The following is a 27,588-nucleotide window of genomic DNA, read 5'->3' on the forward strand; positions in this document are numbered from 1 at the left end:
CTTAGACATGGCGACGCCAAGGGGGTGTGCGTGTATGTGGTGCTGATGCTGAGAGATGGAGGAGAGGGAACGGATTTATCTCAGCTCTCTGGTGTCCGGACGGAAAACAATACTCAGGTAAGAAGAAACGGATTGACATAAGCATCAAATGACATAAGGCATACCAAATTTTCAGATGAACTGTGTGATCAGGCTGTATGTGTGTGTGTGTGTATGTGCGTCTATGACAGTGTTAGTGGGAGAGTGTGAGGCCACAGGCAGGATGTCGGGTCAGTGAATCGTAATCGTTCGTTACTGTGTGTGTTCCTACACACACACAGCTTTGTGTGTGTGTGTGTACATACATATATATATATATATATATATATATATATATATATACAGATATGTAAAAGCAGAACAGGATTGGTGATCTAGGTTCTGCCTTAGGGTGGGATTAAACAGCGCTCATTCAACTGCCACTGTTTGATAATACATAAAAGACTGACTGTCAAAATAACAGCCTGTATGGTCACAGCGTTAGGTTGATTTTCAAAATAAATGTAACATTATACAACAATACATTGACTGAAACGAATATTCTCCGGGTACTAATTATACTCATACACAAACAAACTATAAACCCGGTATGAGTGTAGAGCTGCAACTAATGATTATATTCATTTTTTTCTTTATTCTTTTTTCTGTTTTTTTTCCTGTAATGACAAAAATGAAAACAGTTCACTTCCCAAAGCCCACAGTAGTTGCTTTGTTTGAAATGGTTATCATCCATTTGCACTGTAAAATTAGAGAATTATGTGTCAAAAGGGTTACAGACATTTCTCTCCATAGTTTTGTGGCATTTGGCTGAATCTAAGAATGGAAAATAGCCCTGTACACTTTATAATCCCTCTTCCTTAATTTTTTCTGTTTCTGAGCTTTGTCACTTTAGCCCTGCAGACATTTTGCTATTTCTCTGAAAGGTGTATTTTGGCTTTTCAGCCAACTGATTGCTGCCTTCACTTGCACTGACATTTCTCTTAACCTCCTGTTGAGGGTTCCAGTGAACAGCCACAAAAATGCAAGATCAGCACTTTTAATCAACTCCAACTCCAATGTGAAGAGAACTCTGATCACTCTATAATTACTCCTTTATTTATCCAGTTAAAAATCTCATTGAGATTAACATCTCATTTCCAAGAGACACCTGGCAATAATGAAGCCAGAGAGTGTCAAATAGTGCTTTATTATTGTTGTATATACACTGTATATGCAGAATATTGCCAAAAGTATTTGCCCATCTGCTTTCAAACATATATTACCAAGAGTGCCATCATCCCATTCTTAATCGATAAGGTTTAATATGATGATCAGACACTGATGTTGGACAAGAAGATCCGGCTTGCAGTTTCCACTCTGTTCTGTCTACATATATATATGTGCCTGTGTGTGTGTGTGTGTGTGTGTGTGCGCGCGCGTGCGCGCGCCTGTGTAGGGGTGACTTCTGTGGTTGCACAAAGACATGATGAGAAAATGGCTCTTGGCTCACAGTTTACAATGAGCTCAGTAAATATTTCCCAGGTGAGTTTATGGTCCCTATCTATTATTGGAAGCCTTGCTAAACAGAACATTAAGTTTTTTTAAATTATGGAGAAAAGAGAAAAGAGAGAGAGCTAAGTTTACTCAGAGCTGGAGAAAGATATTGGATCTATATATGATGTGTTTTGATAAATTATGTATTTTTCACTTTGTGAAGCATCCTGCAGAACAAACTACGGTATACTAACTCTGTGTTATTCAAATGTTGCATGAAAGTTCTGGGTAGTTTTGTTGCGGATGAACAGGTCAGTTTGTGTTAATGTGATGAATTCACAGTAAAGCTCTGTGTTGGACTGATGCACAGTGGCTGTGGTGCTCATGATCAGAGTTGGGTTACATCAAGTGAAATAGAGATTAATTTAAAGCTGATGATCCTTAGATTAATTTACTAATTTCAGTCGTTATACTGTGTCTAGTATAAAGACAATGTACAATATACTGTTACTGAGAGAAACAGAAGTAAGCCGAGTTAGCTGTGAAGCATCTGCTTACATCTTGTTGAATTCAGCTGTGTAAATCCACAAAGAGCAACTGGTCTGCTGATCACAGCATGTACACTAAGAAAATCTACTAAAGCTTATTTCTGTCTAGCCCTGGAGGCCTAATGTACTAATATCATAGTTGTATTATATTAATGTAGCAGAAGGTCTAATTACATATGCAAAAAATAGGTGGTAGAATTGTCCTTCAAGGAGATACTTTTTGCTTTCTTACTTTGAGTACACTTCAGAGCCTGTACTTTTTCACTTTTACTTGAGTAAAGACAGTGATTCAGCACTTAAACTTATTGGAGTATTTTTTAACACAGGTCTCTGTACTTTGACTTAGGTGCAGAGTTTGTGTACTTTTGTCACCTATCACCCCTGCTCATAAAATCCATCACTGGAACTGGAAAACACAAATATCTTGAATATTTTAACAGAACCCATCTGTAAAGGTTTAGCACCTGTTTTTTGGTATATTGGTAACCATTATGGTGAATAAAAGTGCATCACACACCGATGCACTGATGTAAATTGCTATCAAATGAACTGCCGTTTTGTTCATTAACGTGAGGAAAGCGTTGACGAGGAGGAGCTTTATTTTGAAAGTAGTGGCCGGATGTTGTGTTTGGTGGGGATGATTTGACGCTGGGTAAGGCAGCGCTGCAGTGCGGACAAACAGCCTGGAGCCGGAGAACCTGACACCTGCAGACCGTCCCTGTCAGCCGAGCCGGGTTGTCCTGAGGCGGGTTTCGGGATCTGGTTTTGTCCTGAGTTGGAGTTTAGGATCACATCCAGGAGTAGGCAGAGAGGACCAGTCCGCATCCTCCTCCTCCTCCTCAGCTGATGCAGCGGAGAATCGGAGGAGGATCCGGACGTCAGCGTGGATTTTATTGAGCGTTCCGGGGCTCTGAGCGAAAATAAAAGCTGCTATTGTGTGTATGTGTGTTTTGTTTTTGTTTTTTCATTTTAATTAATTAATGTATTAATTTATTAATTTATTAATTTATTTATTCTTTGGACTCTGCCTTGGATGGGACTAACGGTCTGAGGATGGACCGTGTCTGGTTTGATATGAGGCACCTTTGTAGAAGAAATAAATGGTAATTTAATCCTGCGGAACCCTGAGGCCCAAATTCTGGCCCCACGTAAGAGGAACGGTGGGTTTTCTGGATCAGGACGTTTTGTGCCGAAATAAAATCCCAGATGAAGATTCCCAAAAGGCGGAAAAGGAGCGGACGGTGCGCCAGGTAGGCCTGATCCGAACTAGCTCTCTCGGCCCATACAGAAATCATTCAGTGGGTGTGAGTGTTTCGCAGAGATACGCTATAACGAAAGTGGCATGGTGGTAATTAGACCAGGACCGACGGGGGCTCTACAACTGTAATTATATTTATATTTAATTCAGAACTTGTCCAGGCCACATTGATTGATCAGCAGGATGTGATGGTGCGCATGCGCACGGAGCATCCATGACTGTGCACTGCAGAGAAGAGATATATACAGTGGGGGGAAAACGGGGTGGTAGTGGGGGGTTAGACCTAAGCGGAAGCTCCATTCAGTGTTTAAGTCATTTAGTCCAGGATTATTTTCCATAGCATAAAGAATATATATCTAGTGGTTGTTCTGTGAAGACCAAACATATATGAAAAGCAAAATAAAACTGTCTAATATAAAGACAATTTACAGTATGCTGTTAGCGACAGAAACGGAAGTCAGCCGAGATAGCTGTGAAGCATCTGCTTACATCTTGTATAAATCCACAAAGAGCAACTCGTCTGCTGATCACAGCATGTACACTAAGAAAATCTACTGGAGCTTGCATTAGAAATTATTGTGAGTTGTTGGTTATATTATTATATTTGTCTAGGTGTGGAGGCAAAGTCACCGTGCACTGCAGAGAAGAGATACACAGAGGGGGGAAAAGCACATGCTCGTAGTGGATGTTCTGTGAAGACCAAATATATATGAAAAGCAAAAAAGGCAGTTCTTGAGAAAAGAAACAGACCTGCACTCTTTGCATGTTTTATTAGACCAGGCTTGGCGAGAGCTGCCATCCCTCTCTATCACTGTCAGAGCTTTCCTTGCTAATGTAGTGTAATAAAACATAAATTTCTTGTTTGTCTTAAACAGGTAATGCTGCCACCGCCTTTGGTAAATCTGTTTGGTCTTCAGAGGTCAAGAAACAAACAAATACTTTCAAAGCAAAATCTTTATTTGAAATCTAATTCATTAAAATGACCATCTTTATTAGTCTTTATTCCACAATTTGCAGGTCTTTACCTCTCAGGACTCATACATAACACAGCAAGCACTCAAACTCAAAGAGCCAGTGTCAGCTTGCCTTGATAGCTGCTCTCCCATCGACTGATCAGCGGTTTATCCATGTGCAAATCACCAAAAGAAGCTGCTGGTCTCTCAGCTTGCTCAGCTGGAGACAGACATGCCTGTAAAATGAAGACGGCTAAAGTTTACTATGAGTTTGAAACAGTCAGAGCTTTCAATGACAGTAGCTGACTGTGGCCACAAGATGCAATGTAAAGGATGGATGCAAACCATACAAGGAGCTCCATGACAGATTTTAGGAGAGAAACTGCTTTGACAAAACAAGCTTGTCCTAGTGATATGCACAAGTGTCTTTAAAAGAAAAAGAAAAAAATATATATATAGTCGCAAAAGTATGACATCACAACAAGGTGATTGGTCACTTGCAATGTTGAACCTGGAACAACATTTATTATGATGGTGTGGGAACAACACCGACACGAGGATATCAGATCGTGCATCTGTAGTCAGTCTTTTCATATTATTCATTTCATGTTGTCATGTAACTCTGTTTAGACTTGGGACATGCTTCTGCAGCACCATCTGCTCATAGAAACACTAAAGGTCCTGTTTAATCTCAACATTTATACGCAGTGAATATGAAACTGTACTGTGATCTAATGTCATATTAACCTGAATACTTTAAGCTTAGTTTTAAAAATTCTGTATTGTCAGAAAACTCACAAAAGACACATCATCATCAATAGAATTCCTTGCAGGTGCAAAGAAAGTGTATGTTAATTGTTATACTGACTCTGTGAGGTGGACCTTTGGAGGTGCAGAAGTTCAAAATGCAGGAAACTGTAGCAGCTTATTAGCTTATTAGAGTTGCTAAAAGTTGTGTAAACCTTTTTCCAAACAAATTGTTTAAAAAAACAAAGGCAAAGGCTCGTGATTGCAACTGGCACAGCAAGAAGTACATTGTAACAGGAGTTTCTACCTTTTCTGTTGTCTTTAGGGGCACATTGATAAATTACTCTGGGTTATACACTGTTTTCACTGTAGGAGTCTGAAAACAAAGTGCTTCCAAGTTTTTAGTCTATGAAGGGTTTAAAGTGCTGGAGTTGGAGAAAATTAAACAACCCACCACTGAGCAACAGTCATGTTGCTCAGTGGTTATACATGGCTGATTGTTGCAACCAGCAAGTGAACTTGGGACAAGATTGACACGGTAAATGAGTACAGTTTTTCGCATGTTAGATTATTTTGCTGCTTCAAGTTTTCAAGGTTAACATGGTGTATATAGGCCCTTTGTACCCTACCCTCCTATTATGTCTGGTCAGAAGACTGCAGCACTCACTGCTTCTTCTCTCCTGGTTAACTGTACCCTCTGTTTTGGCTTGTAGGCTAACAAAGGAACAGGAAGGGTTTTGCCACACTCAGGATTTGTTGTAAATCTTAAGGTTTTCCAGGAGCTCAGAACTATGGTGAGCTCTGACCAATTTTATCCGATTCAGACTGGAATGATGCAAGCCCAGCTTCTGGCAGAGCACCCCTCCCTGTCCCACCCACTAGCAGATTAATAGAGCTGTAGGTGACGAAGGAAGAAAAAAAAGATTGAGGTTTAATAAAAGGTCTGTCTCTCGAATCTGCTGCTGAGACGCTTGAAAACAGCACAGTTCTCTCTTTTACACTTATTTCATGCCGCAGTGCAGATTATTAGTGTTAATGTAAATAGTTAAATGCTACGGCGAAAAAGTAAGACAGAAGACAATGTTGTATCTATGACATATGATGGTACTACATGGTACTATTTGATAACTGGCTGGTGATAGTAACCTATTCAGATCATTCAACAATATCTGACAAAATAATGGTATAGCTTCATATAATAAATATAGCATAATGTAATTTACGTATTTAAGATAATTGTACCAAATCTAAAGTATACCATAAATACTATACTAATTTATGCTTTGTATCTGGTAATAACATACCACTGTGCATCACATAGTGCTTTTGATAGTATATTTCCAAAATGGATTTTGTTACACATTGTCTGTTCTCATAGTCTGTAGCAATATATTTGACTATGGCACTATAATAACACGTAATGCATAGTATCGCAATTCTGATTGGCCATTTACTCTGCACTGTGCTTACTGTCGTCCAAGACTATTCCAGTGTATCCGGGGAGACTGTGTGGTCCCACCCTCTGCAGTGATTGGCGGCTCAGCAGTGTGTTGAGGCCTGCAGCAGGTTTCCCTACCTCTCCAGTGTTACAGTGACTCCCAGCTGCCTGGTCTCTGTGCAGCTGCTGCTGTTAAACAGATCTGTATCACTGTAGGTGCAGAGAAGCCTCCTCCCCACCTTCCCAGTCTGTCCAGTTTTCTATCAGAGTTGGCCTGACTGAAAATGCAGTGGACACGCTCCCTTATTATCTGCAGTCCGCCTGAGCTCTGCATGCACTGAAGAAAGCCCATGGCATTGCATGCAGAACAGCATGGTTTGGGGACTCACATGTATCACTCTGAACTTAAGATTTCTTCTATGGATCCACTGAAAGCTGATAACCATTCATGGCAGATATCCTGTATAAAAGCAGAGAAAAGCCAGAGTTCTGTTCAAGTTGAATGGCTGGAGAACACTAAGGTAATGGCTGACTACATGAATTAAGTGTTTGGCAGTGCCTGTTAGACTGATGGTCAGTGAGCTGACAATATTTAACAGGGGAACCACATCCTCCAGTCACTACTGTTAATGAACTGTGTTGCCTAATTCAGACTTATCACCTCCTGAAGCAGTTCACTGCTTTGACAGTGCAACAATTAACTCAGCATCGATGAGTCCCTGCACTGTTTGTAGGTCTGTCCCATTTGCAATGATCAAAGCATGGTTGAATCTTGCAATAATAACAGGTGATATTGTATCAAACAGACAAAAAGATCTGTAAGGATTCGTTTTTCCTGGAGTAGTTTTCTCAGGCAGCGCTCACTCCAAGGTTGTTTTGTGCCCAACAAGCTCCTTATGATCTTCCTAGTCTCTTCCTAGAAACTGTTGCTAAGCTTAAACGCAAACTCATCCGGCGCATTGTGAGATACCTCATTCCAATTGTGTGATTTATGGAGTTTTTGAGAGCAGTACTGCCAACCCTTATTTAATTTCCTATGGTCAACTTGGACAGTTTCTTTGAAAAAAAAAAAAGAGTTTTTTGACACAAACAGTAAATCATGTTATTAGTAACGGCATTATAAATTATTCTGGCAGCCCTATATGTGTGTATGTGAGAGAGAATTAAACACAGAAGGTGAAATAGATAAGTTTCATAGATTCATTTTTATTACCTAAAAATGTCTATTACTCCAAATGTTAAAAGACCACTTAAAGTAATGCAGTTTGCACATATTTCTTAAAATTGAAGTGAAAAGTGTTCCCATGCCATACTCATGGTTGTTAGAATTTTTTGTTGATTAAAAACCATCTTGTTCTGATCTACAGTAAACATTGCTAGGTGTTGGCTGTTGGGCTGTTGCAGCATCTGACCTGCAGCTGCAGTCAGGATAAGAATAGAGCATTAGACTGCTTCCTCTGCAGACATGATATTTGCTCCAGTTACTGCAAATACCATCACGCCATATGTCCGTGTAGGTTCTTAGTCATCCAGGTCATGGTAGTCTTCAGAGCTTGAGAAAACAAGGCAACTGGACCGCTTTAGGTTTGCAAAGATGTTTCCCCTCTCTTCTGAGAGAACTAAAGAAGCTTCTTGGAGAGGTAAAACATCTTCTCAAACCTAAAAAGTCCAGTTGCCTTCTTTTCTCAGGGTCTCAAGATCACGCCATACCCAACCCCTCTTGCACCCCGCACCCCACTGACCTGTACCCTGATCCAGCTGAAGAATGGCTTCTAATGGCAACCAGCCACCTCTAGTGCCTGTTGTTATAATAATAATATAATAATGTTGCCATGACTGTCAGCAGCAGAGAGCTCTGGTTAGACTGGGAAAATCCCAGTAACAACATTGTGTGTATAAAGTATTGACTGTCTTTTCTTACTTCCTTTTTCTCCTCTCATCCTCCCTGCTCACAGATAAATGGCTCTTTTAAGTTGGGAGCTGCTCGTGTTCTGTCTAGCTGGCAGATGCAGTGCCTAGTCCCTGGCCTCCAGGACAACGCCAACATGAACGGAACATCCGAGCAGGCCGACATCCTGCCTCCAAACTGCATGGTCAAGGATCGATGGAAAGTGGTGAGTCTGGAAAGCTCCCATTCCCCCAGTTCAGTTTCACGTTCTGCAGTAGTGCGTTTGAAAGATTTGGGTGTCTGATTTCCCCCATACAATTTTGTATTTATATTTTCTTAGCTGGTATGCATATTTGTTAACTGTTTGCTATCTATTCTGATTTCATCCAAACCTTCTTTCCCCCAAAATTTTAAATATAAATAAAACAGAATCCAATCCTATATTCAACTGACAGCAGTACAAGGCAAATGTTAAACTATGCATGTAGCATTTTGCATTACATTTTATTTGATTAGTACTTGGGAGCTGAGGAGACCAGCAAGAATTAGAAGCAAAACATCACGTATCATTTAAATGTAAGCTTTTTCCATGTATGAATGATACATGATACACAGTAAACCATTTTTAAACAAATTTTATCCAACATTTAAACTTGAGGGTTTAGTGGAAAGACAAACTTTTTTTTAATTTTCTGTTTGAGCTTCCTTTGGATTCTGAAGTACAAGGTTGCTTAATATAGCTCATGTCTCAGCCAGTCAGGTTGCAAAATGAAGGCTGTTTGCACTTTACTAATCAATCTACTGTCTCCACTGAGCTGCAAAGACCCAACACATCATGAACTAAAGATAAAAAAGAATGAAGAATGAAGTCTTTTTGGAGGTTACAGTATGTTACTTTAAGATAATTAAGAGCTCTTTGCCCTGCAACCTGTGTTCCAGCTAAAGAAGATTGGCGGGGGTGGGTTTGGGGAGATCTATGAAGCCTTGGACTTGCTTACGCGGGAAAATGTGGCCCTAAAAGTGGAGTCAGCCCAGCAGCCCAAACAGGTGCTAAAGATGGAGGTGGCAGTGCTGAAGAAGCTGCAAGGTAAGTGCTGCCAAACCATCTCCTACACTGATTGCTTTGGGCCAGTGGTCCACAGTGGAGGTGATTAGGTTTAATTATTAGGAAAACCATAACTGACTGCAAAGACGTTGTTTATACAAGCTTCCAGTTGTGGAATTGTTAGTGAGTAGAATTCAAGAATGTTTTTTAGGTCCAACTTTCAGAGTGTGATTGAGCCCCCTTTATCTTCATCACATAAGGTGTTTTTAGCAGCAGGGCAGTGACCTTTCAAGAGTCTTTGTCTTGTAACCCTCGTATGCCGCTACATTCCCTCTTCTGCTTCACACTTGGTTGTCTTGGACTTGTGTTTCACTTTGTTCCTCTGATTTTCTGTGAACTGTTACCAGTACATCTACAAGCTGGCACTGAAGTGGCAGGTGAAGTGGTGGGAATGGGAATTAGTACCTCCAAGTGTGAGGCCATAGTCTAAGCCAAGAAAGGGTGGGGTCCCCACTTCAGCTCAAGGACAAATTGCCTCCCCAGTTTAAGTTGTGTCGTGGGTGTCGCGTGACGATTTTCACATCACATCCTGTGTCATGAGACACAATCTTTGTGGCGTGTCGGACGGCTTTTTGATTTTTGTAACTTGTGCATTGTGTTGCAGTCATCGCAGCTGGCTTGAAGACACAAGTGTATGATCATCCTGCCTATTTAATCAGAATCCTGCACAAAAGCTCAAAGAAATACTGACACACAGAGAGATAACGCAACAGTTTGAAAACCTGAGTTTGTGGAAACACTTGACTTCTGCTCCTCCTTATCAGCACGTATGACGTGATATTGTCTGAGTGGCGACAACTATTGTCTACTGAATACTTAAACATCCGTGTGATAATGGTGCGTTTTTAACAAAGCGATCACTGTGGAGGGTGTATTGGCACTTTTATAATCTCTGAAAAATAGGATAGCCCTTTATTGTGATTGTATATGTTCAACAAAATTTGGGTGTTCCACACTAACTGTGCAGATATTAAATATGAATTGTAAACAGCAGGTTTAAAAAAAAAACATGAGAAACATACACAAATATATTTCTCACTGCTCACCGCCACACCTGCATTGCACAGATGCAGCCATTTATACCCGCTATTAAGGTGCAGGAAGCCTCTGGTGTATTCTCCTAAACAAGGTGTTGCCACTCAGACAATATCGTACGCACTGATGAGGAGAAGTCAAAACTAGAAGCCAAGACTTTGTCGAGTGTTATTTTGTAAAGTTCTCTCCACAAACTCAGGTTGTTCTGTTTTTAATTTATTTTTTCAGTGTTTATTTGATAGAAAGAGTAAAGAGTGACAGGAAAGTGGAAGGGGAGAGAGAGGGTAAGACATGCAGCAAAGGGCTGCGGGTCAGATTCGAACCTGGGGAGGCTACTCCCAGCCGCACGGCATGTAGGCACCTGCTCGTCGCAGTGAGTTAAACCAGCACCCACAAACTCAAGTTTTTAAACAGTTGGAATGTCCTCCCCTTAGTGTTAGTATGTCTCTGAGCTTCTGTGCAAGATTCTCAGTAAACACACGATTATACACCCATTGTGTCTATTGTGTCTAGCGACACAGGATTTGATGTGAAAATTACACCACTACACAAGCAATGTGGCGAGCATAAAAATGGCCTTACGTTGGTCTGCTGTGGTGATGAGGGAATTAAGCATAAAAGCGTAGCTGTTGATTTACTGATCAGTGTGCATTCCTACCCTCCACTGTGGTCGCAAGCTTTGGCTAGAGCTTTCTCCGAAGTGTGGCTGGCAAAGAGGATGAGAGGGGCTCAAAATAGAGGCACTATTCCTCCACATTGAAGGAAGCCAGTTAAGGTGGTTCGCATATCTGATATAGATGGGCACCTCCTGGGTCAGGAGCTTTAGGCATGGGAGAGTAAATCTCTCAACTGGCCCAAATAACGTGGAGGAAATGGCTATTGAAACATAAAATAGATACATCTCTGAAAGAATTTAATCCAATATGTAATTTTCAGGGTACTAAATATATAAGTCTTTGTAAATCGAATTAGTTTAGTAGAACAATATTTGTTTCGTTGAAGTTGTGGTACATTAGGAAAGTGTTTATTAGCCTCCTCTCTCTTCTTTTTCCCTTCCAGGGAAAAACCATGTTTGTAAGTTTATTGGCTGTGGGAGAAACGACAAATTCAACTATGTCGTCATGCAGCTTCAGGTGAGTCACTGTTTGGATGCATGTCAACCACAGACTTTTACTGGGAAGCATAACAGTGTAGAGGGACACATAACACACAGTAATAAAGTAGATTATTTCTTTAGCATTTAAAAAATTCTGCTTTGAGGAAGCACACCAGGAGGAAGTCTTCATGTTGCTGTCATGTTAAGATCTACCAAATGTATAGGTTTTGCAGTCTTAAAAAAACCTTTACCTGCTGGAGTGCAATTACATTAATATAACCCCTGCTTCAAGGATTCAGCATTTGGTATTTTGACTTCCTGCAATGTAACCAGAAAAAATACATAAAATAATGAGGATAAGTGTAATTGACCTTTAATAAAGTCATAGCCAGAATGCAAACAGATGAATTTACTGGTGACAACCTTTTAATGTTGCCTTTGCTGATAACAGCACAGAACAGTCCCAATTTATTTGAACCTGGTGTATTTCTCATTACTGTTGCCACTGTGTCTCCTATGAGTCATATCCAGTTTTGCATTTTCCACGTTATTATTAGATTACTTTTTTGAAACCTGATCTTTACACATTTCAGCCTGACTAAAAGCAAGCAGAAATTAAGTCCCGCTGTCTTGTCACTGTCCCTCACCCAGGGTCGTAACCTGGCTGACCTGCGAAGGAGTCAACCCAGAGGAACCTTTACCATGAGTACCACCCTGAGACTTGGGAAGCAGATCCTGGAATCCATTGAAGCCATCCACTCAGTGGGCTTTCTGCACCGCGACATCAAACCGGTACAGGTTTCTCGAAAAATTCTGCAACCTTGTGCTTCTCCTGTAGACTGAGTTCCTGAGTTAAAAGTGATTTTAGGTAGAGATTATTTACTGATATTAACTTTTGATTTTTCTTGCCCAGATGTGTCAAAATGGTAATGAATGCTTTTCCCCTAAGCTATAGTTTTCTGCAGGTCCATGAGCTGGTTGAGCATTATTGATTAGTTTCTGTAATACCAGTAGAACAGTCCAAATGTCTGCAATTTGGTAACAATTTAATATAAGTAGCTGAAAGTTTCTCAATTTAAAACGTCTATCTGGTTTCAGGTGAACTTTGATGCTTTAGATCTTTAGGTAATCTAAATATCAAAGCAAGCCAATAAAACCAGAACAGAAGGGGTGTTAATAGGATGTCGGATGAATAGATTTTTATGTAAATGAGCAGAGGTAGAACCAAAGTTAGAGGACCCATATACCCTTCACGTTTCTTGTGTGCAGATGCTTTTAGATTAAACTAGTTGAGTGATGCACTGTGTTTTATTTCTGCAGTCAAACTTTGCAATGGGACGGCTCCCCTCCACCTACAGGAAATGCTACATGCTGGACTTTGGTCTGGCAAGGCAGTACACCAATACCACAGGAGAGGTCCGCCCGGTAAGACACTTTTAGTCTGTGAAAGCGAACCTTACCAAAAGCTGAAGCACAGCACTGAAGCTCATCTATTACAGTGGAGATATTGTTGGAGAGAATATTTGTAACTCAAGGTTCATTTGCTAGTTTTTGCTAGTGTTTTTTCAAAGAACAGCAATTATTATAATAAAGTCACTAGAGGTTTGGAGAATGTATGGAGAATTCTTCATGCGTATTGGATGTTAGGGAAAAAATAATAATCAGAGGTAGGACATATATCTTTATTTTGACTCTGCGTATACTCCAAACCTAAACCTAAACGGACAACATATTAAATTCTGAACCTGATCAGGTTCAATCATATTTTTTTAAAGTAATTTCTCAAACATCATTTTTTTTAGCGTTTTCTTACAACTTTGTTATTTAATTTCTTATTGTGGTCCTATACACAAGACATATGTCATTTCTTTCTGTGTTAGGATTCAACTTTATTGTCATTACACAGGTATAAATACAGGGTAACAAAATACAGTATGCATCTAATCACAAGTGCAAGAGCAGTGAGTGCAATAGGAGCAGATTATATGCCGATAAGGGTAGTATAAAAGGTGGGAATAGTTATGAACAGATTATGTACAAATAAGTCAAGTACACAGATGTTTATATTGCTATACAGAGAGCAAATGTACAGATGTAGTTATGTATATATATGTACAGATATGTACAGATGATCTGTATAGCATACAGACAGACAGATATACAGATGTATCAATGTGTGGTAAATATAAGTACAGTAGTGGGAGCATAGTGCTATGAACAGACTATAATAGTGAACAGTGTACGCACTATAACAGAGACTATGCTATATCAGTGTCCTAAACTATAGCAGTAACCAATATGAGATAGTTTCCTTTAAAGCTGCAAAAAATACCAAAGTAAATAATAAAAACTACACAGGTGCACAGACTCAGGCAGACAGATGGGTGTGTTTGCTGCACTGCAGTACATTCTCTCTCATTTCCTGTGAGTCTGTACAATATCGGATCAATGATTCACAGTACTCAATAACAAATCTCAGGGATTCATGTGATAGTTTGCTGTAAACTGACAGAAGTGGTTGTTGGGCTTCTAAACAGCTTTTGTATCGATCAGGTCTCTTGGTATTTGTAGTTTCAGTGTGATCAGACACAGCTGCTGCTTTTAGGCTCTCTCTTGCTTTTTTGTCTCTCTACCACACTCAACACAGCTATTTTTAGATCAGCGAGTATGTATAGTGCTTCCATTTGCTGTCAGCTTGCTCCTCTTCACTTTATCTCCTTACTTTCATTTTTTTCTCTTTTCCTCCTCTCCTCATCCTTTTATGCCCCCTTGTTCCTTACCTCTCCTCACCTATTCATCTTTTAACCAGCTCCCCTGTTCTTCTCCTGCAGTGTTGTGTTCCTTCTGTTGCAGCAGTCAATGAATATTTGATGCTGTAAAATGCGTCACTGGGTGAGAAACGTTAGCCCCCCCCCCCACACACACACACACACACTTTCTCTCTGTCACTTCCAGTCTCTCCACCCATCATCTTTTGTCTCCCAGTCTCTCTCTCTCATTCTACAGCTGAGTCAGCTTCAGTGCAGTGATCTGAGCTCGCTCTTTCTCACTTGATTCACCCCTCCCCCACTGTATCTTCCTGCCTTGCTTCCTTCTTTCCCCATTACCCCCTCTCTTTAACCAACCCATTGTCTCTTACATAGAGAGAATTGGGCACTGATCAAAGAAGAACTCCTTCAAGCTTTCATTCAAACAGAAATATCTGTGTTTTAGCAACAGCAACGTTCTCAGTGTTTTGTCTTTTCATTTCCCGCCGGCACCAGAACTTGCAATGTCCTAACCCTGAGTCTCATTGACTACAACGTGATGGTAATTTTGTAAATCATGGTACCCTATAATGTCCAGATTTGGGGGTTGGTGTACCTGATAAGTTGCTACCATATGCTTGTAGTATCTCTTGGTTTCTAAGTCAGAGCTACCCCTCCTATCTGGTTTCATAACACCCAGAAGACAACAACAAAAAACACTTAACTGAGACTTCACCTACTTACAAATGCAGTGTATGAAGTACACTCAGTAATTTCTCAAAAGTGTCATTATTGTTTGCAACAGCTCTTGTGTGTCCAACACTCATTGTGGGACTGTTAGCAGAAAGTTGTCATCACATCTTCAACACATCCACGTTTTTAGCCAGACCTACCATACATTAATTTTCAAAAATTTGACACTTGATCTGAAAGTGAACATATCCTGATGAAACACATGCTCAGCAGATGCAAACAGCAGCCTGAATCAGTTCTTACAATTTGCACGTATCAGCACAAGCTTTATTTTTTCATCTTGACTGTTGAGGTTGCTACGTAGTGACAAAATTTTTCACTCGCGGTATTTGGAAACTAAAGTATGTTGAGTGAAGTACTCTGTAGAATGAACCGGTTGTCCAGTGAGGCAACCTGTCCAACTGCTTGTGGATCAGGTCACTCTTTACTGTGAAATTTTGTATGATGTTCACTCTCTACTGATCACCTGCCATCAGTTTTTTTTATCAAAGATTTATGTTCTGATTTTTTTTTGTTTTCTTCTTATCAGTTCAATGTGATTTATGTTCACCTTTTTTATGTTTCAGTGTTGTGTTTGTCTTTCTTACAGTTCCTTTGGATTTATGATTTTGACGTGCATGCCTCCTGTTTCTCCATCATCTCCATGGTTACCCAGGGATGTGAGTGGTTTCTATAGTGACAGATGGGTCACAGCCACATCGAAAGCTACGCACCAAAGTGAAAGCTGAATTAAAAAGAAAAGGAGCAAACATGACATAATGTCTACTAAGAGTTTTCTAAAATCCATATATAAAAATAATCATGATCGTTACAATAACTGTAATGAACTGTGAATGTGCTAGAAGCCCTATCAGAAAATGGTCTGGCAGCACAGAGAATTTAGGCACTAAATTATACAACTTGTACTTGAAAGTGAAATTCAGATTTGATTTTTGTCCGGGGAAAAAAACCCTAGATGGTGGACAAAAACCTAAGTATACGGTAAGTCAGTTCTATAAACTAAAAAAGGACACAATATAAATTGTTTTTTCAAATTTATGTAGGTCATGAAGCCATCTTTATTTTTAATTTCTGTTTTTATGGGTATTTTAATTTGTGTATTTCTACTTGTATTTATCCATGAGTTTCCCTCCCATTATTAAAAGGACATTATTAAAAGAGAAAATATCATGTAGATTTTATGTAGGGCACCAGATAACAAATTTTTGCACATACATGCAAACTTTGATGGACTCGTCAGTGATATTTGAGGGTTCAATATCTTCCCCAAGGACACTTTGACATACAGACAGCAGGAGTTCCATCTTCTGAGTAGAAAACAACCTGTTCTAGATCATGAGAAATAAAAAACCAAGAAAATTTGTGAATGCGATAGATGACAATTGAGTCAGTGAGGAGTATAATGGGCCCATCCAGGAGTTGTGACTGAAACAACTGATAATACAACACATAGTACAATGTGAACTACTAAATCCTATGTCCCTTTCTGCAAATTGCTAACAAAAATGTCAGGGTAGTTTCAGACTTCTACAGTTGACTTCTGCTTATTTAAATGTGTATAATTTAAAACTTAGACATTCATAAAAAAAGAGTGTAGTTCACTTTATGTTTTTGTTAACAAGTAACTTGAAAATGGTCACTGTCTTGAATTTTTAAATGTTAAATGGACTTTTATCCACCTGTCAAGTACAGTGGTGTGAAAAAGGTGTTTGCCCCTTTCCTGTTTTCTTCTTTTTGTCACACTTAAATGTTTCAGATCATCAACAAAAAAAATAAATAAATAAGACAACGATAACATCAGTAAACATAAAATGCTAAATGAAGGTGTTTATTATTAGGGGAAAAAAATCAAAACCTAAATGGCCCTGCTTGAAAGCTTGGTTGGGCTGCCCTTAGCAGCAACAACTGCAACGAGCAATTGTGATAACTGGCATCAAGTCTTTTACAGCACTGTGGAGGAATTCTGTCCCACTCATCTTTGCACAACTGTTGTATTCCAGCCACACTGGAGGGTTTTCGACTATGAACCACCTTTTTAAGGTCATGCCACAGCATCTTACTTGGAGGTCATGACTAGGCCATTCCAAAGTCTTCATTTTGTTTTTCTTAAGCTTTTGTGTTTTGGCTGGTTTGCTTTGGATCATTGTCCTGCTGCAGAACCCAAGTGCGCTTCACCTTGAGGTCACAAACAGATGACCAGACATTGCCCTTCAGGATATTTTAGTAGACAGCAGAATTAATGTTTCCATTTATCACAGCAAGTCTTCCAGATCCTGAGGAAGCAAAACATCCTCAGACCATCACCACCATATTTTACTATCGGTATGATGTTCCTTTTCTGAAATGCTGCATTATTTTTATGCCAGATATTTGTCATATCAGTCCACAGAGTATATTCCCAAAAGTCTTAGGGATCATCAACATGTTTTCTGGCAAAACTGAGACAAGCCTTTGTGTTCCTTTTGCTTAGCAGTGGTTTTCGTCTTGGAACTCAAATGGCCACAAAGGCCATTTCTGCCCAGTGTCTTTCTTACGGTGGAGTCATGGACACTGACCTTAACTGAGGCATCTTTGGATGTTGTTCTGGGATCTTTTGTGACCTCTTGGATGAGTTGTCACTGCGCTCTTGGGGTAATTTTGGTTGGCTGTATACTCCTGGGAAGGTTCACCACTGGTCCGTGTTTTTGCCATTTGTGGATAATGGCCCTGACTGTGTTTGGTTGGAGTCCCACAGCTTTAGAAATGGCTTTAAAACCTTTTCTGGGCTGAGAGCTCTCAGTTACTTTGTTTCTCATTTGTTCCTGAATTTTCTTGGATTGTGGCATGATGTCTGGCTTTTGGGGAGCTTTTGGTCTACTCCACTTTGTCAGGCAGGTCCTTTTTAAATTGATTTCTTAATTGAGAACAGGTGTGGCAGTAATCAGGGCTCGGTATGTCTAGAACAACTCAACTTAGCTTTCCAAAGATGTGATATAGATTTTTATTCTGACATTTCAGAATTATACAAAAAGGCCCTTTTCAGGGAACACAAAATGGGTTAACAATTTAAAGCTGTTCCGCAGCAATGGAGGTTGATCAAGCCTTAAAAGCTGGTGCTACTAATTCCTACAGGTGTTGTAACTTTTCTAGATTACTTACAACCCCCTTTGTCTGTATAAAACCAGTGGTGGAACACACTGTGGTACCATACCCTTGTGAGCTTTAGTTGAACAATATTGTACGGCAAAAAGTAGCGTGTTGCCACAAAGATGGCAAGAAAAAGAAAATTAACAATGGAAGAGAGACAGACCATCATAGCATTTAAAAGAGTATATCTTTTCTACAGAGAAATTGCAAATAAAGTCAAGGTGTCAGTGAGTACAGTTTCCTTCATCATCCAAAGGCACTCAGAAACAAACTGACAGCAAGAGGTCTGACAGACCCAAAGACACAACTGATTCAGAGGACAAGTTTCTGAGAGTTAACAGCTTGCTTGATAGGTGGCTCGCAGGACAACAGCTTTGAGCACAGCTTAATAGTGGTCGTATAAGCAAGTCTCAGTTTCAACTGTGAAAATAAGACTTCGAGCTGCAGGTTTGACAGGATGAGTTGCAGCAAGAGAGCCATTGCTAAGACGTGAGAATAAAACAAAGGGACATGCCTGGACACCGCCATTGGACTACCGAAGACTGGAAGAAAGTATTATGGAGGGATGAATCAAAATTTGAAATCTTTGGTTCATCATTCAGGATCTTTGTACACCGTCGAGTAAGCGTGAGAATGGTTCCACAGTGTGTGGCATCAACTGCCAAATGAAGGAAGGAGGAAGTGTGATGATCTGGGGCTGTTTTGCTGGATCCAGGGTTGGTGACTTGTACAGAGTGAAAGGCACCCTGAACCAAAACAACTACCACAGCATTCTGCAGCGCCATGCAGTACCCTCTGGTATGCATCTAGTTGGTCAGGGGTTCATCCTACAGCAAGATAATGACCCAAAACATAAGTCCAAGCTATACCAGAACTACCTCAGGAAGAAATAACATGATGGTGAGCTTGAAAACATGAAGTGGCAGCACAGTCTCCAGACTTAAACCCCATCGAGCTGGTTTGGGATGAACTGGACGGAAGAGTGAAAGCAAAGCAACAGACAAGGTCCACATTTATGGGAACTTCTGCAACAGATATGGGAACAACTTTCTGCAGAATATTTGATTTCTATTGTAGAAAGAATGCCACGGGTGTGTTCAGCTGTTATAGCTGCCAAAGGTGGCTGCTTTGATGAGTCAAAGTTTAGAATATATTTTGGTCTATAAATTGATTCCATGATTTCTTTTTTAACTCCAATTGCTTATTTGTACTATACTTTCATTTCAGAGTGCAACGGGCCAATACACTGCATAGTTTTCAATAAAAAAATTGGAAAAACTTGTGTGTTCTTAAACTTTCGTCCTGTAGTGTAGGTTTGGATTTTTTTGACTCTTAACAATAAACACCTTAATTTAGAAACTGCATTTTGCATTTATTTCTGTTATCCTTCTAATTAATTGCTTTTTCATGTCACTGTATTAAGTTATCAGCTAGTAGGTGTCTTGCTTCTGTGTGGCAGAAGCAAGTACTTTTTTATGGTGAGACTAAAGGCCCTTTCACAGCAGATGTGTGAAATCTCAAAAATTGAATGTGTCAAGAATATTTTTCAGGCTCACCAAGTCAAGTATTCTTACTCATTAACACCACCAACACAAATTTGTGGCATTTATTTTTTTGAACCAAATCGATTTTTCCAATTTTTTGGGATACCAATGAATAGATCTGACTAAGATCACTGTATTTGGCAACAAGTGCACTAATAGCACAAATCTTGCACCTTTACTGAGTATACAAGGATATGGTAATAGTAAAATGATACAATTGTGTTCCCAAATCTGCTAAAAAGACTTCAAACTGCCTCACTGACATCCTGAAATATGTACGAATGCAGCTCCAATTCTGGGATCAAACCATAATATTCTCTAGCAGCTGCCTTCTTGTGGGAACTGGATGAACCCAGAATATCAGTTTGTTCCTTTTCTCGTTTAGGAACATCAGGACCAGTTTGTTATCCCTTCATTTAAACTTCATTTTTTTTCTGTCTGTTTTTGAGGATGAATTTTCCACAAAAATACAACACGTTTGGTGTGTATATGGGTTACATGGGAAGATCCGTAAAATTTGGAATTTCATGTTGTTTTACACAACAAATTCAGTGTGCAATTGCCTTTAGACTAACTGTCCAATAAATGTATAGATAGAAAAGTACATAAAGAAATTCATTAATTGATGTAAATCTAAAGACTCAAAGTTGAGTCATAAAAATGATTAAAAGTTAATTGTGTCTTTTTAAAAATGTATTTTTATCTCATATAGTTATTTATATAAATATATATACATAGATAAAGGCATTATGCAATCTACATATAATATCCAAACGCATAATCAGATTTTAACACTACTATTAAGAATAGGTCATAAAAAACAGCCCAAAAAACAAATTTGAATAATATTAAAGTGGAATTATGTAAATTGATACTTGCGTGTGCAGATCACTCTGATGCAGTGTGTTCGTCTGCTGGTGTCTTTGTGTCTTATTTTGCTTATTTTTCTTTTGATGTCAGTAACACGTGTATAAAGATCACATTGATGTTAAACAGGATTGCATCTGTTTCTTTCTAAAGCTCCTGTACTACAGAGTTATGTTGACACTGGGTTGAATGTTTGATGCTATATATCCACTTGATCGTTTTGTTTACAAGTTACATGTTTTTAATGATTTATTTTGTCACAATGCTTACAGTTTATTTTCATGCCAACACATAGGGTATGCTAAAGCCTGACCAGCACGATGTTGCTGTGAGTCAGCTGGGCACTAGATTTCAGTTTGCCAGAAAGAGCAGCACGTGCCTCTGGATCAAGTAAACAGAAATCCACATGTACCAACAACAATAACAACAACAACAATATAAACATAACACACAAATAGTTTGTAGAGGCTGAATCACAGTAAAATGGCTAGGCTAGTGGCTTCTTAACTGATATTACTGATTGTCTGTTTACACTATTTACATGCTCTTATTTGTACGTATTTATTATTTTGTCCATTTAGCCTTTACGTCTACACAGTAGTTCAGTAAAAGCACTTTCTGAATTTGTTTTTTTGCATGCATACCCTCTGCTGAAATACAGCACTTCAAAGTCCAGTGTTAAAAACATTTTTTATGTTTGGATTCAGCCGCAGCAAGCTACAAATGATATTTGATTAGTCTTATAGTCAAAACAAGCCTCCAGTCCATGTTGGCATTATTTACTGTTATGTGTGCCGAGTTAAATTGAAGTAGAGAGCATACCGAACTGAGAAGATAAGTAGGTTCAACTTCCAGTAAAATCAACAGCTCGAGGAAACCTTTCTCATCACAAGAAGAATGTTTTCCTCATAAAACAATTAATGAATAATAATTAAAAATATACAGTCAAGGTGTTAATAGTGTATGTAGCAGGTAAAGTTTGGGAATCCCTCTCACCCTGCATAATAATTCACTCTCCTTTCAACAAAAAAGATAACAGTGGTATGTTGAAAATAAATCAAATGTGAAAATCTGCAAACATTACCCTTGTGTACCCTTGTAATTTTGATGATTTGAATGCATGTAACTGCTCAATAACTGCTTGATTACTTGCAACCCAAATTGGTTGGATTAGATCATTAAGCCTTAAACTTCATAGACAGTTGTGTCCAATCATGACAAAAGGTATTTATGGTGGCCCATTGCAAGTTGTGCTTCTCTTTGACTTTCCTTTGAGAAGTGACAGCATGGGATCCTCAAAGCAACTCTCAAAAGAAGAAAACATTGCTCAGTATCATGGTTCAGAGGATAGCTACAAAAAGCTATCTCGGAGGTTTAAACTGTCAGTTTCAACTAAACCCAGTTCTGGCAGGCCATGAAAAACACAGGAACGGCATAGGCAGAGGATTGTCAGAATGATCACCCCAAAAGACCTGGAAGAAGATCTTTCTACAGATGGTGCATCTGCAGCACAATTTGCTCAAAGAACATCTGTATGGCAGATTGATGAGTAAGAAGCCCTTTCTGCACTCACGCATCAGAGTCAGTTGTTGTATGTAAAAGCTCAAACCAGTTTCATTGTGCTTTGGACTGAGGAGACGAAAGGCTTTGCATGGCAGAAGAAGAGCACCCCTTTCTAAGAAAAACACCTGCTACCCACTGTCAAATTTGGTAGAGGTACCATCATGCTGTGAGCCTGTGTGATGAATTCAGGCCTTTGTTAAAGCTGAGAGTGGGATGAATTCAACCCAGTTCTTCAGGATAATGTTCAAGCAGCAGTCACAAAGTTGAAGTTGGGGTTGAATATTCCAACAAGACAATGACCCGAAGCACAGTTCAAACTGTAGAAAGGTGTTCAGAAGTAAAATGTTCTTGAATGGTGGTCACAGTCCCCTGACCTGAATATCATTAAAAATCTATGGGATGATTTGAAGCAGACTGTCCATGCTTGGCAATTTAACGGAGAGATTTAGTATAGAAAAATGGTCAAACATACCTCCATCCAGAATCCAGACACTCATCAAAGGCTATAGGAGGCATCTAGAGGCTGTTTGATTTGCAAAAGGAGGCTCAACTAAGTAATGATATATCTCTATTGGGGTGCCCAGATTTATGCAACTGTCTAATTTTGTTATGATGCATATTGTATGTTAATCCAATAAACTTCATGTTACTGCTGAATCACTACTTTTTCCATAAGGCATGACATATATTAAAAGGAAGCCAATCACCCAATGATGAACACAAATTAAAAAAAAAATAAGAGAGATTCCCAATCTTTTTCATATTAGTGTAACTGGATGTGAACTGGATGCTTGTTGTTGCAACTGCTGACTTTTTTGCATCCTCTTTTTAGCCAAGAACTGTGGCAGGTTTTAGAGGGACCGTCCGCTACGCTTCAGTCAATGCTCACAAAAACAAGGTCAGTACTGTTTGTTTGTCTTTAAAGTATAACTTCTGAGTTGGCTGCAGAGTTGGTGGTGAGCCTCTGTCAGCCTCTTGTACCTAGAAATGGTGCAAGAGGCTGGGAGAAGCAACGTGAATTTGTGAGGTAGAAGTTACCACTCTACCATCTACTGAAGAACACACTGTGGTAGAGGACCTTGGTACTCCCTAGCCCAGAGCTCTCAGTTCAAGTGCAAGAGACGGATCATTCTGCTCCTTTTTATTGATAAACAAATATAACAAATATACAGATCAAATTGCCATCGTTGTTCTATATTTATATTTTTGTAGGAATTTTGCCTTTTTGCAGTTTTAATGATTATGCTCCTGAACACACAGCCAATGTGCAGATTTTGTTTACAAAAGTTGCTTCATACTTGTGAAAGATAAATGCAACTCAAGCTAGTCTGATTTGATACTGAAACACCTAACCTTAATGCAATAAATATTCCATTAGATTACCTGTCACCCCACAACACCGTCTTAATTAGCGATTTTAATGACACAAGTCAGAATGTGAACATTCTGTTTAGAATGATATGCTAACAATGTCTTCCTGTTGTGCTCCTCCAGGAAATGGGTCGCCATGATGACCTTTGGTCATTGTTTTACATGTTGGTGGAGTTTGCTGTTGGGCAGCTGCCTTGGAGAAAGATCAAGGATAAGGTCAGAAGGTTTCTTGTTTCTAGTTTTTATATCCACCTTAGTTACTATTACTTGTTTTGGTAGTGCCTCCATGAATCATACAAGATGTTAAACATATTTAACGTTTTGTCCTGCTTCTTTAAATACATCTATGTTTTAAAAAAGTCTGTCTGTGACCTTACATTATCCAAAAAGCAGTCAGAATTTGATCTGTTTTGATCAATGTGTGTATATATATATATATATATATATATATATATATATATATATATATATATATATATATATATATATATATATATATATATATATATATATAAGAACACCCATCTCGCCCCTGCGGGCGGTTTATCTTTCAAGCTCGGGTCCTCTACCAGAGGCCTGGGAGCTTGAGGGTCCTGCGCAGTATCTTAGCTGTTCCTAGGACTGCGCTCTTCTGGACAGAGATCTCCGATGTTGTTCTCGGGATCTGCTGGAGCCACTCGCCTAGCTTGGGAGTCACCGCACCTAGTGCTCCGATTACCACGGGGACCACCGTCACCTTCACCCTCCACATCCTCTCGAGCTCTTCTCTGAGCCCTTGGTATTTCTCCAGCTTCTCGTGTTCCTTCTTCCTGATATTGCTGTCATTCGGAACCGCTACATCGATCACTACGGCCGTCTTCTTCTGTTTGTCTACCACCACTATGTCCGGTTGGTTAGCCACCACCATTTTGTCCGTCTGTATCTGGAAGTCCCACAGGATCTTAGCTCGGTCATTCTCCACCACCCTTGGGGGCATCTCCCATTTTGACCTCGGGACTTCCAGGTTATACTCGGCACAGATGTTCCTGTACACTATGCCGGCCACTTGGTTATGGTGTTCCATGTATGCCTTGCCTGCTAGCATCTTGCACCCTGCTGTTATGTGCTGGATTGTCTCTGGAGCATCTTTACACAGCCTGCACCTGGGGTCTTGCCTGGTGTGATAGACCCCAGCCTCTATGGATCTTGTACTCAGAGCTTGTTCCTGTGCTGGCATGATTAGTGCCTCTGTGCTGTCTTTCAGTCCAGCTTTGTCCAGCCACTGGTAGGATTTTTGGATGTCAGCCACCTCCTCTATCTGCCGGTGGTACATACCGTGCAGGGCCCTGTCCTTCCATGATGGTTCCTCGTCTCCCTCCTCTTTCTTGGGTTTCTGCTGCCTGAGGTATTCACTGAGCACTCGGTCAGTTGGGGCCATCTTCCCAATGAATTCTTGGATGTTCGTTGTCTCATCCTGGACTGTGGTGCTGACACTCACCAGTCCCCGGCCCCCTTCCTTCCGCTTAGCGTACAGCCTCAGGGTGCTGGACTTGGGGTGAAACCCTCCATGCATGGCAAGGAGCTTTCTTGTCTTTATGTCAGTGGCTTCTATCTCCTCCTTTGGCCAGCCTATTACCCCAGCAGGGTACCTGATCACGGGCAGGGCGTAGGTGTTGATGGCCCGGATCTTGTTCTTACCGTTCAGCTGACTCCTCAGGACTTGCCTGACCCTCTGCAGGTACTTGGTGGTTGCAGCCTTTCTAGCGGCCTCTTCATGGTTCCCATTCGCCTGCGGGATACCCAGGTACTTGTAACTGTCCTCTATGTCATGAAGCGCCTTGAGGCGACTTTTGTTGTGATTTGGCGCTATATAAATAAAATTGAATTGAATTGAATTGAATGTCTGCAATGTTGCCTTCTGGTAGTTCAATCCCCTCAGTTCTGACTACCTTCCCTCTCTTCGTTACCATTCGACTACACTTCTCCAGTCCGAACGACATTCCAATGTCATTGCTGTATAGCCTGGTAGTGTGGATCAGTGAATCAATGTCTCGTTCACTCTTGGCATACCGCTTGATGTCATCCATGTACAGGAGGTGGCTGACAACTGCTCCGTTCCGTAGTCGGTATCCGTAGCCAGTCTTGTTAATGATCTCACTGAGGGGGTTCAGGCCTATGCAGAACAGCAGTGGGGACAGAGCATCTCCTTGGTAGATCCCGCACTTGATGGTGACTTGTGCTATGGGCTTGGAGTTGGCCTCTAGTGTTGTACGCCACATCCCCATTGAGTTCCTGATGAAGGCTCTTAGGGTCCTGTTGATCTTGTACAATTCTAAGCATTTCAGGATCCAGCTGTGGGGCATTGAGTCATAGGCCTTCTTGTAATCAATCCAGGCAGTGCACAGGTTGGTCAGTCTGGTCTTGCAGTCTCGGCTGACTGTTCTGTCTACCAGTAGCTGGTGTTTTGCACCTCTGGTATTCTTGCCAATCCCTTTCTGTGCCCCACTCATGTATTGACCCATGTGCCTGTTCATCTTAGCCGATATGATGCCTGACAGGAGCTTCCATGTAGTACTGAGGCAGGTTATTGGTCGGTAGTTGGATGGGACCGGTCCCTTCTTGGGGTCCTTGGGGATCAGGACCGTTCGACCTTCGGTTAGCCATTCCGGGTGTCTCTCGTTAACTAGCAGCTGGTTCATTTGTGCTGCCAGACGCTCGTGGAGTGCAGTCAGCTTCTTCAGCCAGTAGGCGTGAACCATGTCGGGCCCTGGTGCTGTCCAACTCTTCATACTGGAGACCCTTTCTTGGATATCTGCCACTGTGATGGTTACTGGTCCCTGTTCAGGGAGGTCGCTATGGTCTGCCCTCAGATCCACTAGCCACTGAGCATTGCCGTTATGGGTTGCGTCCTTCTCCCATATGCTCTTCCAGTATTGCTCCGTCTCCAGCCTTGGTGGTGCTGTTCTCTTATTGTTCCCTTGCCACTGAGAGTACACCTTTGCTGGTTCTGTGGAGAACAGCTGGTTTATTCTCCTGCCTTCTATCTCTCTGGTGTACCTCCTCAAGCGGCTGGCCAAGGCTGTGAGTCTTTGCTTGGCAGTTTCCAAGGCCTCAGGTATGGACAGTTTGCTGTATTTCTTATGCACCTTCTTTGCCGCACCTTTCTGCAACTCCGTTAGTTGGCTAACCTCCCTCCGTGCTCCGTATATATATATATATATATATATATATATATATATATATATATACAAGCGGCAGAAATGAGCTTCCTGCGAAGTTTGGCTGGCCTCTCCCTTAGAGATTGGGTGAGAGGTTCGGCCATCCGGGAGGGGCTCAGAGTAGAGCCGCTGCTGCTCCACATCGAAAGGAGCCAGCTGAGGTGGTTCGGGCATCTGACAAGGATGCCTCCTGGGCGCCTCCTGGGTGAGGTGAGGAGGAGGAGGCCCCGGGGCAGACCCAGGACACGCTGGAGAGGTTATATCTCTCGGCTGGCCTGGGAACGCCTTGGTGTTCCCCCGGATAAGCTGGAGGAGGTGGCTGGGGAGAGGGAGGTCTGGGCCTCTCTGCTTAGGCTGCTGCCCCCGCGACTCGGCCTCGGATAAAGCGGATGAAGATGGATGGATGTATATATGTATATATATTCTTGTCTTTTTTTCTGTTTAGGAACAAGTTGGTCAAATTAAAGAGCGTTATGACCATCAGCTGCTGCTGAAACACATGCCTTCAGAGTTTAAAATCTTTCTGGACCATGTCCTGGCCCTGGACTACTACACTAAACCAGATTACCAGGTAGATATAATAAAAGTTCAGAGGAGCAGTCTAATATTGAGACTTTGATTCACATTCATAAATTTGTGTATTTTTTCCAGCTGCTGATGTCAGTGTTTGAGAACAGTATGAAGGAGCGAATCATTACAGAGAATGAACCCTTTGATTGGGAAAAGGGAGGAAGTGATGTCACGCTGTCAACCAGTGCCTCCACCCAACCACAGCACAACACCCGACCTACTGCAGCCATGGTGGGGTAAGAACAAGCTGCAACCTCCTGTAAAATAAGT

At 40.7% G+C, this 27,588-nt stretch overlaps 1 protein-coding gene across 3 annotated transcripts in view; it reads left to right on the forward strand.

Moving 5' to 3' along the window:
- ttbk1a (tau tubulin kinase 1a) overlaps nt 1-27,588 on the forward strand; it is a 57,891-nt gene continuing 30,303 nt past the window's right edge. The window contains exons 1-11 of one of the 3 annotated variants that reach the window (XM_084932320.1): nt 1-117; nt 8,412-8,570; nt 9,284-9,431; nt 11,544-11,617; nt 12,232-12,372; nt 12,901-13,005; nt 15,647-15,739; nt 23,013-23,078; nt 23,675-23,767; nt 27,194-27,319; nt 27,400-27,554. In XM_084932320.1, the coding sequence (XP_084788446.1) occupies nt 46-117; nt 8,412-8,570; nt 9,284-9,431; nt 11,544-11,617; nt 12,232-12,372; nt 12,901-13,005; nt 15,647-15,739; nt 23,013-23,078; nt 23,675-23,767; nt 27,194-27,319; nt 27,400-27,554 (1,232 nt within the window). In that variant the 5' untranslated portion in view covers nt 1-45. Of the gene's footprint in view, nt 118-2,673; nt 3,311-8,411; nt 8,571-9,283; nt 9,432-11,543; nt 11,618-12,231; nt 12,373-12,900; nt 13,006-15,646; nt 15,740-23,012; nt 23,079-23,674; nt 23,768-27,193; nt 27,320-27,399; nt 27,555-27,588 lie in introns of those variants that run through there. The other 2 variants (XM_084932318.1, XM_084932319.1) reach the window with 2 other exon arrangements.

Source organism: Perissodus microlepis, chromosome 6 (genome assembly GCF_051167445.1).
Source record: "Perissodus microlepis isolate ML-2025 ecotype Zambia chromosome 6, ASM5116744v1, whole genome shotgun sequence".
Taxonomy (NCBI): Eukaryota; Metazoa; Chordata; class Actinopteri; order Cichliformes; family Cichlidae; genus Perissodus; species Perissodus microlepis.